This window comes from Equus asinus, chromosome 13, assembly GCF_041296235.1.
Source record: "Equus asinus isolate D_3611 breed Donkey chromosome 13, EquAss-T2T_v2, whole genome shotgun sequence".
NCBI lineage: Eukaryota > Metazoa > Chordata > Mammalia > Perissodactyla > Equidae > Equus > Equus asinus.
The window spans coordinates 1,286,318-1,305,562 of NC_091802.1; the positions used below are offsets into that span (position 1 = coordinate 1,286,318).

Genomic DNA, 19,245 nt, shown 5'->3' on the forward strand with positions numbered 1-19,245 from the left:
TATTCTCGAGGCTTCACACATGTCCTTCCCTCTCCCTGCAGCTCTTCCTGCTTCTCCTTGCCCAATTTAACTCCAACTCAGTCCTCAAGGTCTCAGCTAAATTATTATTTCCTCAGGAAAGCCTTCCCTGTCTCTCCTCACTCCCTCCCGCTGACAATCACCCCATTATATATTTTCACAGCACCCTCCACCGTCCTCCACAGCACGTACCACAAGCACCACAATCGTAATTAATATTTACTTTGTAACTCTTTATTTTCTATCTCCCTTGCTGGACTTAAAAGCATCTTGAGGACGGGCTGTGTCTGTTTTGGCCATCACTGTATCCCCCACACTTAGCACACTGCTGGTACAGAGAAGGTGTTTGACAAATACCCGTTAACTGAAGGAAGGAAGGAATGAAATACATATATAAGCGCTAGCTTTGGGAGTGACATGGAATTGGCTCTGCTCTGACTAGCTCTGTGCCTTCAGATAAATTTCTTACCATCTCTGAGCCCATTTCCTTACCCATAAATGAAGATAATTGTTCGCACTTCACAGAGTTATTGTGAGGATTGAGAGAATCCACTAAAATGCTTAGCATAGTGCCTGGCACATAATAAACACTCAATAAATATTAACTATTAGAGTTCTTAAAGAGTGGAGAAAAAGAGGAGTGTATCTGGTGGGGACGGCACACTGCATGCCCCTGCCTAGGGCACAGAGCTCCGTTTGTGCAAACAAATAGTTGCAAATCTGAATGAAACGAGTATTTTCAGTTTACTATAGGAATGTACGTCTAAAAGAACGCTGAAATAGATCCATTTATGAAGCCAAGAATCCCTCTGGACGTGAAGTGATCTTGCATTTATGTGGATTGCACACTTGTGTGCAGCGTCAGGTTCTTTCGAAGCAAAGTACATCAGGAATCCAGTACTTCAGGGCAGCAGAGTTCCAAACCTAGGCTTCAGGACCTAGAGGACCCCAGCCCAGCTGTGCTGACCTTAGCCCAGGACACGTGGATAAAACGACAGGCTTTTGCCTTGAAGACAATTGCTCTTCCCTCCCAGCAAGAACCTCCACACCATAAGGAGAAAATGTCCCTTCCCTCTGGTGTTCTCCAGCACCCCCTGGTCGCCTCCTCCCTATTCTTGGTGCATTCTACATTCCCAATATCCCCCTTTGACTTTGTTTTTGTCCTCTCTTAGATTTTCCAATTTTGGACACATCATCTAACTTCTCTGAGCCTCAATTTCTTCATCTGTAACAATGGAACTAAAACAGTACTTCCCTCTTGGCTACATGGCACAGTATATGCCATACAGTAGCACATGGTAACTCCTGTTTTACTGTTCCTACCACATCCCTAATCAATCTACAACCCAGAAGAAAATTACAACAAAGATCCTTTCCAACAGTACAAACGGTTCTTTCAGAGTCTGTCTTTTCTACAATAAAAGAAACCCCCACCCACCCTGCATACTGGAAGAAAATACATAATCCCAAAGAAGCTCCAAATGACCCAAGGGAAAGTAATTTAACAAACTAGATAGCCCTGTTTCCTAAAAAGGATTAAATCTGCAAAACACAATTTACATATATCCATTTTTATAAAGCCCTCCCTTAAATCAAGCCCTATTAGGACTACATACACTGCACTCAGAGGTTCTCGGGAAGCCCCGCTACCTTACAGTATGCCATGCTGGGGAATCCCAGCAAGAAGGAGCACTGTCTTGCTGGTCACCCTTGACCAAGGCACGGTCACGATCCTAGCCCTTCCTTCCATCTCCATCCCTCTCATCACAAGCCTCAGGAGAAATAAAAGCCCCACTACCTTAGGGAACAGTGGGGGCCTCTGTACGTTGATAAGCTGTCAAAGCCAGGCTCCAGATTACCTTTTCAACGTAAGTTACTTAACAAGGACCTCTTCAAAGGCGACCCCTGCACTAGAATAAGTGGGTTTTACACAGAGGCCCGGTTCTCAAAGCCCGCCTCTCCCATCGTTTGCTGTGGGTCATCTCAGCCTCCAGAGCTCTGCTGAGAAGCGACGGCGCCAGCTCGCACCTTACCCTTCTGTGGCGAGGAGTAAGCGAGATCCACAGCAGTTATTCCGCCGGGTGCTCAAAAGAGGTAATTCCTCTCCCTCTCCTTCTGAAGAACTACATCAGTTGTGCTAATTCTCTGTGTCAGCAAGCTAAAGACTCCTTTCGCCATCTGCCACTTTGCTAGAAACTGACTTCCTCTTTGCTTCCCCTGCACACAGGCTGGGAGACGAGAAAAGCACTTTCTGGCAATTCCACTCCGAGAAGCAAGCACCACGCTCACGGACACAGGCGCATACGGAGCCAGAACTTGCTTCAAAAGCAGCTTCCCAAGTCACCAGACCGAAGGGAACAGAAGGGCAAGCCCCCGGGTACCGTTTGCTGAGCGCCGCCTCACCACGCTTCGCAACCGCAGGGTGGGCGCGTCCGCCCAAGGACAGCCAGGGCGGGGCGGGGCCGGGAGGCTGGGGCGCCGGTCCCCGCGGCCTCCGCACCCGCCCGTCCCACCCGCAGGGCCCCGCGCGCGCCTCGCCGCTGCGCCCCTCCCGCTCGGACGCACCTGCCCGCCTGGGGGCCCATGCCGCCTCCGCTTCGCCTCCCGCCGCGGAAGTGACGTCACCGCCCCGCCCCGCGGCCGCGCCCAATCCCAGCCGCCGCGCCGCGCAGGCCCGCTCAGCGGTCTGAAGCGCGCGCCTTCCGTCTTCCGGGTGAAGCAGGAGGCCGGGCGCGGCTTCCGTGCGGTCTGGTGGGGCGCGGGCGGCGGAGTGCGGAGGGAGGAGGGCCCGAGCTCTGCGCAGCCCCGCGCTGCGGGGTCGAGACCGGAGGCCCGCAGGGCGCCGCGTCGGGGCGGAAGGCGCCGTGGGGGCGGGGCTCCCGTCCCGCCTGTGGAAGCAGCTCCTGCAAATACGTTTTTAAGAGACGTGCCGCGGAAGAGGGTGCCGGCCACAGCCGCCCTGCTCCCCGGCTCCGGGCCGCGCGGCGCGCTCGTGCGGAAATGCCGGCCGCCGTGCAAAGCGCCGCGCGCCCCCGTCCCACGGGCAGATGCCGGGCCGCTGCCCATGCGCTGCCGCGACTCCCCTGGTCGTTAGTGTAGCGTGGAAGTGCTCACGAGTACCCGCGCAATCTGGACATGTGGCGGAAACACTAAGTGTTCAGCTACCTTTCCCAATAGTCCGTGCAGCATGTTTGCCTTTGACGGTGTCACAGGCGTTCGTCCGCTCTCCTGGCCCCTCGCCACTGTTCTGAACACTCCAGACTCCTATTCGCCAGTTCACAAAATGGGAGTATTCCACTCACAAACCCAACGTGATGCTGAGTCCTTACGGCAGGACGGAGCCAGTTTCTTAGGGTTAATTTTCTAGGCCTGCCAGCCATTGCACTAGCCAACCCACACTTCAGTCCTGCTTGCAGTCACTCTAGAAGCAAGATGATAAATCCCAATGTTTTTGTAGCCAGGTTGAGTTGGATCTTTTGTCAAATGCAAGTATAAGACCTCTAACTTCCCAGCTAGGATTTTATACAAATGGACCCCACTGGTTAGCACAGGACTATAGCCTGCGATGTTTGTTTGGTTTTTTTGGAGGTGTTTTTGTTTTTGTTTTTGTTTTTTTGAGGAAGATTAGCCCTAAGCTAACTACTGCCAGGCCTGCTCTTTTTGCTGAGGAAGACTGGCCCTGAGCTAACATCTGTGCTCTTCCTCTGCTTTATGTGTGGGACGCCTACCACAGCATGGCTTGCCAAGTGGTGCCTTGTCCACACCCGGGATCCAAACGGGTGAACCCCAGGCCGCCGAGAATCAGAAGGTGCGAACTTAACCACTACCACCAGGACGGCCCCTAGCCTGCGATGACAACAGGACAGGGGACTTCTGTTCCCCCAAAGATGGAATAGACACACTTTTCCCTATTCCTCTGGCTAGGTACAACTGAAAACCCTGGGCATTATATATAAGACAAGCATAAGCAGACTGAAAGTTCTGCTAGGGACCTCGGGACCTGAGTAACAACATGGTGATGAGTTCCCCGGGTTTCCTTTTTGCCTCATTATCCTAAACTGGGTGCTGGCGGAGCAGGCAACCTGGAAATGCCATTGGGCACAGACAAAACCCCAAGAAGAGCCTGCTGTCTCTAGCCAGAGGACAAGGAAAAGGGCAGCCTTGGAAGACCGAAAACTTAGACAACAATGGCTCTACTCCAGCCAAAACTACAGAAAAAACTTCAGCCCTACAACCACCCCTGCTAGCAAAAGCTGAGTGGAAAGCCTCGACTTCCTCCCATGCTAGGCTGTGAAGAGGTGCCACTGTCCCCCTCCCCGCTCCACGGGTGTGGCCTCAGAGAAAGCCAAGTGGAGAGCTGAGCAGTAAGGAGGCTCTCGGCCAACATGGTGTTAGTGGAAACCAGAGGGGAACCTGGATTTCCAACCCCACTAGGTGGTAAGAAGGCACTCCTCCCCTCCTCTCCGAGGTGTCAGGAGGACCTAAGTTGAGAGTCAGGACCTGCACTACCTTTCAGTGGCAACAAGACCACATCCCACCCCCCGTGTCAAGGGAAACCACGTAGGGAGCAATAACTAGACATCCCAGACAGGGTGGTGTCGGCAGAAGCTACTGGGGAGCCTGAATGCCCACTTGCACCCAGAGGCAGCAAGGAGTCCCTCCAAGTGTCAGTGAAGGCCAAATTGGAAACCTGCACTTCCAGCCCCACCTGGCAATAGCGGAGAGGAACCTCCCTCCCCATGCCAAGGTGGCATGCCAAAGAGCAAGCCTGCTGAGACACAGGTTTAAATCAGACCCAGAGTCTTGCGAGACCCCAAATCCAGGCTTCCATCAAAAAGCAGTTGTCATAAAGAAATAAGAAAACGTAAGTTTGAATGAGAAAACACAACCAACAGATGCCATCGCAGAGACAATGCAGATGTTAGAATTAACTGACAAGGACCTTAAAACAGCCATCATAAAAATGTTTCAATAAGAAATCACAAACTTATTTGAAACAAATGAAAAAATAGAACGTCTCAGCAAAGAAAATGAAGGACAAGGAAGAATAAAATGGAAATTTTAGAACTAAAATATACAGTAACTGAAATTAAAAACTTAATGAGAGGCCCAACAACAGAATGAAGAGGACAAGGGAAGAGTCAGTGAACTTGAGGAGAGAACAATAGAAATTACACAATGTGAACAACAGAGAGAAAATAGATTGAATAAAGTGAGTAGACCCTCAGGGACATGTGGGGCTATAACAAAGATCTAACATTTGTGTCTTTAGAGTCCCAGAAGGAGAGGGGCGAGAGCATGGGACTGAAAAAGTATTGAAATAATGCCTGAAAGTTCTCCAAATTTAGCAATAGACGTAATCCTACAGATTTAAGAAGCTCAGCAAACCCCAAACAGGCAAACCCAAAGAAACCCACGCCAACACACATAGTAAAACTATGGGTGGACAAAATAGACCTTTCTTCTCTTAAATTTTATAAATTATGTTGAATTGTTGAAGCAAAGATTATAATACATTCTAATATGGTTCTGAATATATGTAAAGGAAATATTTAAAACAATTATAAATAGGAGAGGATAAAGAGACATAAAGGGAGGTGAGCTTTCTACACTTCACTCAAACTAATAAAATGTAGATACCAGTAGACTGTGATAAATTACTTATATATAATAAAGTCCCTAGAACAATCAATCAAAAACCCATACAAAGAGATATACTGAAAAATACTATAGATAAATCAAACTGGTTGTCCAAAAGCGGTCAAATAACCCACAGGAAGACAGGAATAAGATACAAAAGAACAGACAAAGCAAAACATAAAATGACAGACAAACCTTGACATTAAGAACTACATTAAATGAAAGAGGGCAAAATACAAAAAATAAAAGAGATGGGCAGAGTGGATATGAATAACATAATCCAGCTCTATGCTGTTTACAAGAAACTCACCTGATTAGGTAGGTTGGAAGCACAAGAATGGAAAAAGATAAACCATGCAAACAATCAAAAGGAAGCAGGAGTGGCTATATTAATATCAAATGAGATAGACTTCAGAGCAAAGAAAATTAGCAGGGACAGAGGTACATTACATAACGTTAGAACAGTCAATCCGCCAAGAAGACACAGCAATTCTAGATCTGTGTGCTCCAAACAACAGAGGTGCAAAATACGCAAAGCAAAATCTGATGGAACTGAAAGGACAAATGGACAAATCTGCAATTGCAAGTTGGAGACCTGAATACTCCTCTCTCAGTACTTGATAGAACAGATGAAAAGTCAGCAATGATATGGAAGGGCTCCACAATAGGAGCAACCAACAGGGTGTAATTGACATTTGTAGGACACGTCCCAACAACAGAAAACACCTTCTTTTAAGCTCTCACAGAACATAGTCCAAGATAGACCATATCTTGGACCATAAAAAATAACCTCAACAAATTTAAAAGAATTGAAATTATGTAGAGTGTGTACTAACTACAGTGGAATCAGACTGGATATCAATAAGAGAATGATAACAGGAAAGTCTCCAAACATTTGGAAGCTGGAAGCTAAACAACACACTTTTAAATAATCCATGGGCCAAAAAGATAGTCTCAAGGGAAATTTTTAAGAAATACATTGAACTGAATGAAAATGAAAATACGATATATCAAAACTTGGGGGACACAGCTAAGGGGGTGCTCAGAGGGAAATTTCCAGCGCTACATTTACGTTAGGAAAACGAATAGTCTCAAATCAAACAGACTAAAAATAAGCCAAAGAACAGCAAAGTAAAGCCAAAGCAAGCAGAAGGAGGGAAATAATAAGGATAACAGAAATCAATGAAAACATTTTTTTAAAACAGTAGAGAGAATTAATGAATCGAAAGCTGGTTCTTTTAAAAGACAAATAAAATTGATAACCTGTATTATGTTAAGCAAAACAAGCCAGATAGAGAAAGACAAACTCTGTCTGATTCTACTGATATGTGGAAGATAAACAAACACATGGACAAAGAGACGAGATTAGCGGGTACCAGGGGGAAGGGGGCTGGGGGGTGGGCACAAAGGCTGAAGTTGACCGACGAGTAATGATGTACAACTGAAATTTCATAATGTTGTAAACTATCATAACCTCAATTTAGAAAAAGTTAAAACAATTGATAAGCCTTTAACAAGACTGACAAAGGAAAAAGAGGGAAGAAACAAACTACTAATATCAGTAATGAAACTGGGTATCGCTACAGATCCACAGACATCAGAAGGCTGATGAGGGAAGACCGAAACTACTTACAGATTGGACAACTTAGATGAAATGGACCGATGCCTCGAAAAGTACAAACTACCGCAACTCACCCAACATGAAACAGAGAAGCTGAATAGCCTTTTAACTATTAAGGAAATAATTAAAGGCCCCCCAAAAGAGAAATGTCCTGGCCCTGATAGTTTAATTGGAGAGTTATACCAAACATTTAAAGAAGTAACACTAAATCTACAAATGTCTTCCAGAAAAGAACAGGAGGGAACGCTTCATAAATTCTTCTACAAAGTCAGTATTACCCAGGTACCAAAACCAGACAGAGACAGTACTAAAAAGGAAGAAAGAAAGAAAGGTAGGAAGGAGAGGAAGGAGGGAGGGAGGAAAAGATGGAAGAAAGAAACCTATAGACCAGCATACCTCATAAGTATAGAGGCAAAAATTCTTAACAAAATATTAACAATTTGAAGTCCGCAATATATAAAAATAATCATACACCATGACCAAGTGAAGTTGATCCCAGGGATGCAAGGCTAATTCAATATTTGAAAATCAGCCAATGTAATCCGTGGTACTAACAGGCGAGTAAAGGAAAAAAAAATGATCATATCAATTGTGCAGACAAAGATTTTGACAAAATCAAACACCCATTCATGATTAAGAAAAAACACTCAACAAACTAGGCATAAAAGGGAACTTCCTCAACCTAATAAATAACATTTATGAAAAACCCTCAGCTATCCTCATTCCTAACGGAGAAAGAACAACAGCTTTGCCTCTGAGATTGGGCAGGCCAAGGATGTCGGCTTTCGCTGGTGCTATTCAAGACAGCGCTAGAAGTTCCAGCCAGTGCAATAAGGCAAAGCATGGAAATAAAGGGCACACAGATTGAGAAGGAAGAAAATAAACTCTCCCTATTTGCAGATGACATGATTGTGTGCACGTAGAAAATTCCAAAGAGTCGACAACTACTAAAAAACCTCCTAGAACTACATAAATTCATTAGAGTCCCAGGATACAAATCAACATACCAAAAATCAATTATATTTCCATATACTAGCAACAAACATATGAAAATCAGATTTAAAAATACTATACCATTTGCAGTCACTCAAAAATGGGAACACTTAGGTGTAAATATAACAAAACATGTACAGGACTAAACGTGCTGAAAACTACAAAACGCTGATGAAATAAATCAAAGATTAACTAAATGCAGAGACATATCACATTCATAGATTAGAAGACTCAACATAGGAAAGATGTCAATTCTTTCCTAATTATATGTGTAATACAATTCCTATAAAAATACTACCAAGATTTTTTTGTGGATATAGAAAAGATTATCTTAAAATGCATATGAAAGGCAAAGGAACTACAATAGCTAAAACAATTTTGAAAAAGAATAACAAAATGGAAGGAGCCACTCTACCTGATTACGCATCTTGTCATACATCTCCAGACTCTGTGATATTGTGGAGGGATGGATGCATAGCTGAAGGGGCCAGAAGAGAGGCTCAGAAATAGCTCCACGCAATTCGGTCTGTCTGATTTCTGAGAAAGGTGAAACAACAACTCAGGGGAGAAACAATAGTCTATTTCAATTAATGATGCTGGAGCAGTTGGATATCTATAGACAAAAAATATAAAAAATAAAGAACCTCAACTTAAACCTCACATCATTTATAAAAATTAATTCAAAATGAATCAAATTTAAATGTAAAACATAAAATTATAAGACCTTTAAAAGATAACAGGAGAAAAATTGGGGGAATTAGGGGTTCATGAGGGGTTCTTAGACATGACACTAAAAGTACGCTCCATAAAAGAAAAACTTGATATAGTGGACTTACACTTCATTAAAGTTAAAAAGTTCTGCTCTGCAAGATACCCTGTTAATGGGCTGAAAAAAGCTAACTATAGATGGGAGAAAATATTTGCAAACCACATATCTGAAAAAAGATTCATGCCTAGAATACATAAAGAACTCTCAAAACTCAACAGTAGACAAATGGACAATTCACTTTAAAAATGGACAAAGACATGAAACATTTCATTGAAGACAATGTACAAATGGCAAATAAGCACATGAAAAGATGCTCAACATTATTAGATATTAGGGATATGCAAATTAAGACCACAATGAGATATCACCACATACCTATTAGAATAGCTAAAATAAAAATAGTGATAATGCCAAATGCTGGAGTGGATGCAAAGAAAGTAAGTTTCTCCTACATTGCTGATGGGAACATAAAATGGTACAGCCACTCTGAAAAACAGTTTGATAGTTTCTAAAAACAAAACAAAACAAAAACTAAACATACAACCCAGTAATTGCATTTATCCCAAGAAAATGGAAACTCATAAAGAGACCAAAACCTGAACAGAATTGTATAGAAGATTTATTTGTAATAGACAAAAACTGGAACCAACCAAAATGCCCCTCATGGTTAAACAAACTGTGGTACACCCACACCATGGAATACCACTCAGCAAAAAAATGGAATGAACTATTGATACATACAATACTTTGAATGAATCGCAAGAGCGTTGTGCTGAGTGAAAAAAGACAACTTCAAAAGGCCACACACTTATGATTCCATTTATATAACATTCTTGAAATGACATATTAGTGGTTGCCAGGGAGTAAGAACGGGTGGAAGGAGTGATTGTGACTATAAAGGGGTAATAGGAGGGAGATCGTAGTGATGGAATAGTTCTGTATCTTGATTGCATTGGTGGTTACACAAATCGACACGTGTGACATGGAACTGCACACATACACAAACACACACACATTGTGAGAGTCCTGGTTTTGCTACTGTACTAGAATCATGCTCTACCCTGCTCTATACTACCCTTGAAACCTCCTGTGGATCTATAATTCATTCAAAATAAAATTTAAAATTAAAAAAAAAAAACCCACAAGGCAGATGTTGAATTTCTTAACACCTCCAAACCTCAGGCTTCTCATCCTTAAACTAGAGATAAAGTGTGAGACCAAAGGTAATTACACTTGTAAAGTGCCATGTAAGTTATTACTCGATAAATTGTAGCTGTTGTTTTCGTCGCTGTTGGTGGTGGACTTGTTGGAATACAAGGATGCATACCCACAATTTCCTCTGATGAGGGCAGAAAAAGAAAAATGCTTCAGGGGTAACTACACAGGTTTTCTAAAGCTCTAAGGAGAAATTTTCTGTTAGTGACAGGAACTCTAAGATGACCCCTACCGCCACCCCATGGACCTTTGAATAAAATCTATTTCCTTCTGATATGTGCTTTGCATGATACTGCTCTGAGGCTGAGGGATGAGACAAAGGACCCCTCCATGCGTCCCGCACCGAACTGAGCTGCAAGGAAAGACCACCACCTTCCCAAAGCACGTGGGGTGGAGGCCACGGTGGGCAGCGCCTGCATGCACACACGCCGCACTGCCTCTTCTGCGCAGGACGCACTGCTAAGTACACACGTGATGCTGAAGCTCCTAAACGGTCAGAGGAACACCTGGAAAGTGCTCACAGAAGAAAAGCGGTGCAGTAGAGGACGTTGCTGGTGTAGGACCAGAGAGCAGGAAGCTGAGACACAGATGTGTCCTCTTATTTGTGGTTCCTGGGAAATGTTCAGCTTCGGGGCAGGAAGGGGAGTTTTATTGCTGCTCACTGGAACTCAGGAGAAAAGGAAGTGCTGGTGGCTGCAGCACAGAAATTGTGACTCTCAGAAATAAGAAAGCCTATATTTCCTCCCCAGGAGGTAGGACTGATAAAATTTTTTAATGAAAAAGTCCTGTAGGCTTATTCTAACAAATAACGTCTACACTGTATTTCTCCAAATCCTCAAGCGGATATAATATTCAAGAGGATTATCTGTAAAGGCTGAGTGTCAAATAGAATAAACATTTTAATAAAACTTATTTTTCCAAAGGAAGCTGGTGGCATTTGGGGCTAGAACTGTGCTGTCCAATACAACAGCCACTAGCCATATGCGGCTATTTACGTAAAAATGAGTTAAAATTAAATAAAGTTAAAAATTCAGTTCCTCAGTCACACTAGCAACATTTCCAGTGCTCAGTACAAATGTGGGACATTTCTGGCATCTCAGAAAGTTCTATAGGACGGCCCTAGAGGAGTCACAGTGAAGGCACATTAAGTTTGAAAAACAACCCCTCTGTCATGTCCACCACTATTTCTACTCCTGTTGAAGACATCTGTGTGTCAGACAGCGAGCTGATGTCAAATGGAAAACAGTTAACCCTCAGACACTGGGTTGAGCCTGGAGCCAGAGCACACCCCTGGAAGCAGCTACACGTGGGCTTTCCCAGTGATGGAGACAGCTCTGCAGCCCACGTGGCTGTCTCCACCCCACAGGGAGTAAGTTGTCCGACTCGGAGTACTGTGAACACAAAAACACCCACCCAACACACACACACACACCCAGCCTCAGACATGCGCAAACAGTGCAGGAGACTTCCTAAGAAACCAATTCCACTTTATGCTCACCAGGAACTGTTGGGGTTTTGTTTGACAATATGTCAATTTAATGGCTGCTACATCTTAATCCTGGCTTGAGGAGAGAGGGTCTTACATGCTTTTCTCTTCTACAATCCCAGGGCTTTCACTTTCTAAGCTGCCTGGTGTACTTAATAAATGAAAGAAAAATCCCAATACAGAATTACAATAGTGATGGAATACTTTTAAAGTTTCCCTTTAACAAATCAATGATTTTAACACACAAATACACTGTGGTGTCTCGTGTTGTTTATAAGACAACTGCAGAATTCGTGGGAAAATCTACTGACAGCTGCCCCAGAGATGGTGCCAGGATAACAGTGTAGGTGGCGTGAGGAGTGACATTTTTCTCTCTCCCGTCAGCGTCTCTGTGACTCTGGCCTCACATGGCAAGGAAGTCAGAAGTCTAAACCTGGGCGCTCTTTGGAACAGGAGCCCGGGCCTCGGGAAGGGCAGCCATGCTGCAGAAGGGCGCGTCCCCAACTCTCCCGGCAGCTGGTGCCGGTGCTGCAGCGCTGCCCCACCCCCCAGACATCTGGGGCGGGCCCTTCAGCTTCCATTTTCTCCTGGTTCCCAGGAGGCGTCAGCATTGATATTCCTGAGAAGAGTGACTTAACTTGTCTCTCCCTTTCTTCCCTTCTTGCTAGTGTCAACACAAATAGTCCATAGTCCATCTATAAATGAAAATTGGGGTGAGCTTATTATGAGCCAGATCTGGGGACTAGGTCCTTCTCCGAGGCAGGAAGGGCGCCAAAGAAGTGGGGTGTACAGTGTGGTTATATATCATCTTGGAACAAAGAGCATACATCACATGTGACAGGAATGTCCCTTTTAGAATAGTCACGAGATTGCTTCACTGGCACCGCAATTTGGTGAACACAGGTGGTCACAAGGTGAGCACAGCAGGTCAGCAATCAGTCCGTAGTGGAGGGAGAGATGCTTATCCTTAAAGAAATGCCCGTGTGGGGGAAGTTACATCCTGATCTTTAAGGACATTGTTCTCGTCTTTGAGACATAGGAAATCTTTAAAGCAGATGTACAACGCATGCTCAGCCACCAGGTCAGGCCCTTTTGGAAAAATAAGGTCAGGTCAAATTAGTTTTAACCCAAATGGCTTCCTTGTATACTCCAATATATCCTATTCCTTGTCATTTATTTATCACCAGCTACCGTGCATTTTAAGCTCCTCTTTTTAAAATTGTGTATAAATAACTCTGGTTAAGCAGAGTAGATTTCTTCCATTCTTCCTGTTCCCTTAAGGAAACAGCTTCATAAAGCAATTCCGCTTCCCCTTCACTGTTAACAGAGGGCATTGAAGGAGGCTACAGAGAGAGCTGGTCAGTTCAATTTTTCTCTATTCCTTTAGCACAGATTTATCCAAAGAAGAGGCTGCGGGTTTCTGAACGTGCTTGTATTGCCGAGGTGGTCACATCCCTCTTTAAGACAAATAAGCTTTGATCTCAAGGTTTCTCCAGGAAGGAATTGAATGGTCAAGGCTTAAAAAGCTGCAGCATCTGCCATTTAGCACCTTAGGGACTTTGTGCCATCAAGAAGGTATTTTGGGTTTTTGAAAACATGTATGATCCTCAAACTTTCTGTTTAAGGATCTATAAAAGCCTATTTGTACCCCTACTGCCCACATACAGCCCCATCAACCATGGTATGGGGCGTGTGACATTTCTGTGTTAACTTAAACTCGTCTGATCTCAAAGATGAAATGGGAAGTGAGGGCTCCCACCATTGCCTGCCGAGGAGGATGTGGTAGATCATGCAGTGAGAGCCCAGGAGCCTGCAGATTCAGCTCCCTAGAGGCCAGGACTTCAGGCCTGGGCTTCGTATATTGCAGGTGCTCAGGAGAGCACTGACAAGGCATCCTCCCCAGTCAAGTTATCTCTTGTGAAGAAATGTGCCTCATTTCCTTACTTTCCATTTCCTTTGTGTTCATTCAACAAATTCATAGGGAACTGCAAGGGACCCTGACTAGCCAAAACAATTTTGAAAAAGAACAACGTTGGAGGGGCCAGCCCAGTGTTGTGGCAGTTGAGTTTGTGCGCTCCACTTCGCCGGCCTGGGGTTCGCTGGTTTGGATCCTGGGCACGGACCTACCCACTGCTTGACAAGCCATGCTGTGGTGGTGTCCCACGTATAAAGTAGAGGAAGATGGGCATGGATGTTAGCTCAGGGCCAGTCTTCCTCAGCAAAAACAGGAGGATTGGTGGCAGATGTTAGCTCAGGGCTGGTCTTCCTCAAAAAAAAAAAAAAGTTGGAGAACTCAACACCTCCTGGTTTCAAAACTTAGTATAAAGCTACAGTAATCAGGGGCCGGCCCTGTGGCAGAGTGGTTAAGTTCGCGCGCTCCACTGTGGTGGCCAGGGGTTTCACTGGTTTGGAACCTGGGCACAGACATGGCAACACTTGTCAGGCCACGCTGAGGTGGCGTGCCACATGCCACAACAAGAAGGACCCACAACTAAAATATACAACTATGTACTAGGGGGATTTGGGGAGAAAAAGCAGAAAGAAAAAAAAATAGATTGGCAACAGTTGTTAGCTCAGGTGCCAATCTTTAAAAAAAAAAGCTACAGTAATCAAAACTGTGTGGTACTGGCATACAGATAGACATTTAAGTCAATGGACTAGATTGAGAGTCCCTAAGTAAATCCATACATATGTGAGGAATTGTACCAAGAACAATGATATTGATCAACACATTGAAACTGGATGAGATTAAGAAGACACTTTAGTTTCTGTATCACGTGTGTTCCTGTTCTCATCCTCCTCTGAGGGTCCCCTCCTACATCTTCTCTTCCTCTGTCTATTCTGTACGTTCACCAAGGATCTGTCCTTGACCTTGTATCTGTCAGGGTAGGCTAGGTTATGCTATGGAAACAATGACCCCTGTGTTTCAGTGGCTTACAACAGAAGTTTGCTTCTTGCTCAGGTACACGTCCACTGTGGGCTTGCTACAGTCCTACCCCTCACTTTCTTCATTCTAGGACCCAGGCTGTTGGAGAAGCCTCCATTTGGAACATTACTGATCTTAAGGCAGAAAGAAAAGAGACATGGGAAACCACACAGTGATTCCTATAGTGTCAACACTTAATTCTGGTTGGAAAGTCCTAACACAATTTGGTGGAATTTTAATTTTCATAAATTCAAACAGGCCTTTGTCCTGTTTGGAAGGGGTCAGTGGATCAGAGAGAGGCAGGAGAGGAAGGAAAATGACAGGTTTCCATAAGAAACGTGAGCCCTGAGTTCATCAAGAAAATCACATAGCAGTTGTCAGTGGGCACCTTTATTTAATTTTCCCCATAATGATAACGACATCATGCTTCTGCCTTAAATATGTAAGTCTCCTTCTTACAAGTCTCGTCTTTTTCCCTAAAAGGGGAGACACAAAGTCCCTTCAGTCACTGTATATAAATCTCTGTGATGTGAATTCCTCTCCTATTTCAGTCAAGTCAGGGGTAGTCTAGTCTGTACCTGAACGCTAGGAGGTTAATCACCACCGTTATCCTTATCAAAAATCACTGGGGAAAAGAGGAATCAAGAAAATTGGGATTGATTAATTTACACGAATACAAGCAAAGACAAAGCATGCCTATTCAGTACAGGTTTGTTTTTTTTTCCTTTTTCTCCCCAAAGCCCCAGTACATAGCTGTGTATCCTAGTCGTAGGTCCTTCTAGTTCTGTGTGGGGCTCCGCTACAGCACGGCTTGATGGGCGGCACTAGGTCCACACCCAGGATCCAAACTGGCCACTGAAGCAGAGCGCACAAACTCAACCACTCGGCCGCAGGGCGGGCCCTACAGTTTTCATTACTGTAACTCATCAGAGGCCATGAATAGTATTTATAACTCCTTTCACTTCCTGTTCCATGTTACCTCTACCCTCAGCCAGCATCTCAGCTGAGTAGGGGTCTGTACCTGGTGGGTGACTCAAAATTTTATTCCAGAAGGATCTAAGCCCTTAGGGTCTCATTTTTATTAGTTGGCTAAAATCTTCCATTGACTTTCTTTCTTTTTTTTTTTTGAGGAAGGTTAGCCCTGAGCTAACTGCTGCCAATCCTTCTCTTTTTGCTGAGGAAGAGTGGCCCTGAGCTCACATCCATGCCCATCTTCCTCTACTTTATACGTGGGACGCCTACCACAGCGTGGCTTTTGCCAAGCAGTGTCATGTCTGCACCCGGGATCCGAACCGGTGAACCCTGGGCCGCCGAGAAGTGGAACGTGTGCACGTCACCACTGTGCGACCTGGCCGGCCCCCTTCCATTGACTTTTACTACTGGACATTGAAACACCAAGAGTCACACACACCCACTGTGAGAGCCCCTAGGATCCGAATGTGGTCTTCCCTGCCCACATTTCGCAGCAGCAACACATTTCCCTTTGGTAATCAGGATCAGTCGCCCAGGCCAGAACAGTAACTCCCTTAATTGTCTGTTGGTTCAATGGAATGGCTAAAAATAGCTGGGAGGTGGTTTTAACTTCAGTTAAATCAAATAATTGCTGCGTCCCCTGTGGAAGCATTCTTCCATTAGGAGCTAGGAAGCTCTCTATCCTCACTGAGCCCAACATTATGTGGATCAGAAGCAAAATTTTTGCAAGTGAATTATTATGTGTAAGAACGAAAGCTTACTTCACATCCATTTGGATGACTACGATAAAAAAAAAAAAGACAAGTGCTGGTGAGGATGTGGTGATGAGGGAACTCTTGTGCACCGCTGATGGGAATACAAAATGGTACAGCTTCTGTGGAAAACAGTGGGTTTTTAGGTTCCTCAAAAAATTAAAAATAGAACTACCATATGATCCAGCAATTCCACTTCTGGACATATACTCAAAAGAATTGAAAGCAAAGTCTGGAAGAAGTATTTGTACACCCATGTTCACAGCAGCAGTATTCAGTATAACTAAAACATGGAAGCAACCCAAGTGTCCATCAACAGATGAATGGATAAACAAAAAGTGGTAAATCCATCCATTGGAATATTATTCAGCCCTTAAAAGGAAGGAAATTCTGACACGTGCTACAACATGGATGTGCCTGGAGGACATTATGATAAGTGAAATAGGCCAGTCACAAAAGGACAAATACTGTATGATTCCACCTATACGAGGTACCCAGAGCCAGAAAGTGGAATGGCGGCTGCCAGTGGCTGGAGGGAGAAAGGAATGGGAAGCGAGTGTTTAATAGTATGGGGTTTCAGTTTTACAAGGTGAGGAGAGTTTGGAAGATGGCTGGTGGTGATGGGTGTACAACAGTGTAAATAAATTTAATGCCACTGAATTATACACTTAAAAATGGCTAAGATGGTACATTTTATCTTCCCAGTATTTTACTGCACACACACACAAAAGGAATGATAGGAGCCACTTCCACTGTCACCTGTGGTTTCCGGCCTCAGGGTTCTGGCTGGAGGAGAGAAACAGCCCCATATGCTGATCATTGGCTCTACATATGTGCTGCATCCCATAAGACAGCCTCCAACTTTGCAGACATTCTCTCTCAGCTGGCACGCAAACTAAGTCTTTTATAGGCCATACCAACATTCTAAAAGCTTTTCAAAGATGCTGAGGCTCCCACACCAAGGTCTTTCTCAATGCCCTGGTGAAAGGCATTCTCTGTGCGCCCTAGAGGACATGTTGGGGGAGGCAGTTCAGGCAAGTCGCTTACCTGAAACTCCCTCTGCCATGTTAGCTCTCTCAGCCTGGGCTCTGTCCTCGATACCCGTGGTTCTCAAAGTGCAGTCCGGACCGTGGCGACATTTGTTAGATTTAGAGCCGTTGGGCCCCACCACAAACCTGCTGCGTTAGAGCCTCTCGGGTGGGGGCCAGGAGCCTGGGTTTCAACACGACAAAGAGCAACCACTTAACATGACACTGGGCTTGTTCCGCCTCTCAGCCTCACCGAGGGAAGGCTGAGATGAACTCAGGTTGTAGCCAGCCAGCCAGACAATCCGTTAGAGCCGCTTCCAGCTGCTCATGCTGATACATCAAACCCAGAATTCCTAGTAAATGAACCCATACCCCTAAATGCTGTCCAATCCGACAAACTGCTCTGTTCTCCTTGATCTATCTATTGCCCTTAAAATCCGTTTCCACAGATTTCCCCAGATTTTAGCAGATGTAAGTTGGTAAAGTCTTATGATTCTTTCAGTGTTGGTGACTAAGCCATTTCCTGTGGCATCAGACACTGTCCTTGGCTCCTTGGGGCGTGCTGGGGTCTGACTCTAGTTGGGGACTGAAGGCAATGAGGAGAGATGGAGGTGGGTCTGGAGGAAACTCAGTGAGCCAGCAACTGCCTCAGACGAGGTCGCTACATGTGCTCTGAGTAAGGAAAGCCTTGGCTTGAACATGGGTTCAAGGGCCTCAGATTTACCCAAATTCACCCAGTATCTTCCTCCTCAGTTCTTTTCAAGTCATTGCAAGGGATCAGTTAAAGCTGTTGAGGGGCCGACCTGGTGGTGCAGCGGTTAAGTGCGCGCGTTCCGCTTGGGCAGTCCAGGGTTTCCCGGTTGGGATCCCAGGTGCGGACATGGCACGGCTCATCAAGCCATGCTGTGGTAGGTGTCCCACATACAAACTGGAGGAAGATGGGCATGGATGTGAGCTCAGGGCGAGCCTTCCTCAGCAAAAAGAGGAGGATGAGCAGCAGTTAGCTCAGGGCTAATCTTTCTCAAAAAAAAAAAAAAAAAGCTGTTGAAAAGGCTAGAGGAACAAAAATGGGAAGATAGCCTTTCTGAGAGATAAGGAGAGACGCTGGCCTAGCCTTTTGATGGAGGCGTGAACCCACACTGACCCTGCTGCCTCTTTGCTCCCATCAGCAAATATCACTCACTGGCCTCCAATTGGGACCCTGGGAAATGTAGACTTTGGGTTTCTATTTCTGGAAATACAGGGAAGTTATGACACAGCAGGTGTGAAGCAGAGGACCCCCAAACAAGAGCTGGCTATATTTTTATATTTTAAAATTATTCTTAAAGAAAGTATACAGGCCCATGGTAAAAATTCAAACACTGCAAAACAGGGATTTAATAAGCCTCTATCTCTCTCTCTTCCTCCTCAGAGGAAATGGTGGCTACCTGCTACTTACATTTTGCTCTAGAGATGTCCTACGTGTCCACAAGTTACGTGCATGCTGTGAAGGCGTTGTGTCGATGTGGTTGAACCTAGATGACCTAGAATAATCTGGGCGGGCCCAAGGCAATCCATTGAAAGGCCTCAACATCAAGCCTGAGGCTTCCATGAGAGAAGCAGCTTCAGCCCACGTCCCTAAGCTCTAGCCTGCCCTTCCTGACAGGGCGCCCTACTGTTACGTAATTCCTTACGTAATTCCAATTCCTTACAGCAAATCTCTTAATGTACCCCTTTTACTAGTTCTGCTTCTCTAGTTGAACCCGAATGATATACTTGCTTTATCACGTATTTACCCATCTATCTGTCTGCTAAGCCAGTGTATTTTTAAATGTATTTCAACATA

The 19,245-nt window shown here is 44.9% G+C and overlaps 1 protein-coding gene across 10 annotated transcripts in view; it reads right to left on the reverse strand.

Annotated features, from left to right (window-relative positions):
• Window positions 1-3,257, reverse strand: part of DHRS7B (dehydrogenase/reductase 7B) — a 63,566-nt gene extending 60,309 nt beyond the window's left edge. The window contains exon 1 of one of the 10 annotated variants that reach the window (XM_070482205.1): window positions 3,184-3,257. Coding sequence is in view for 3 of the 10 variants with exons in the window: in XM_070482201.1 (XP_070338302.1) it covers window positions 3,184-3,207 (24 nt within the window). In the remaining 7 variants the exon portion in view is untranslated. Of the gene's footprint in view, window positions 1-2,399; window positions 2,547-2,583; window positions 2,987-3,183 lie in introns of those variants that run through there. The other 9 variants (XM_070482201.1, XM_044745863.2, XM_070482199.1 and 6 more) reach the window with 9 other exon arrangements.
• Between the last annotated feature and the right edge of the window lie 15,988 nt (window positions 3,258-19,245).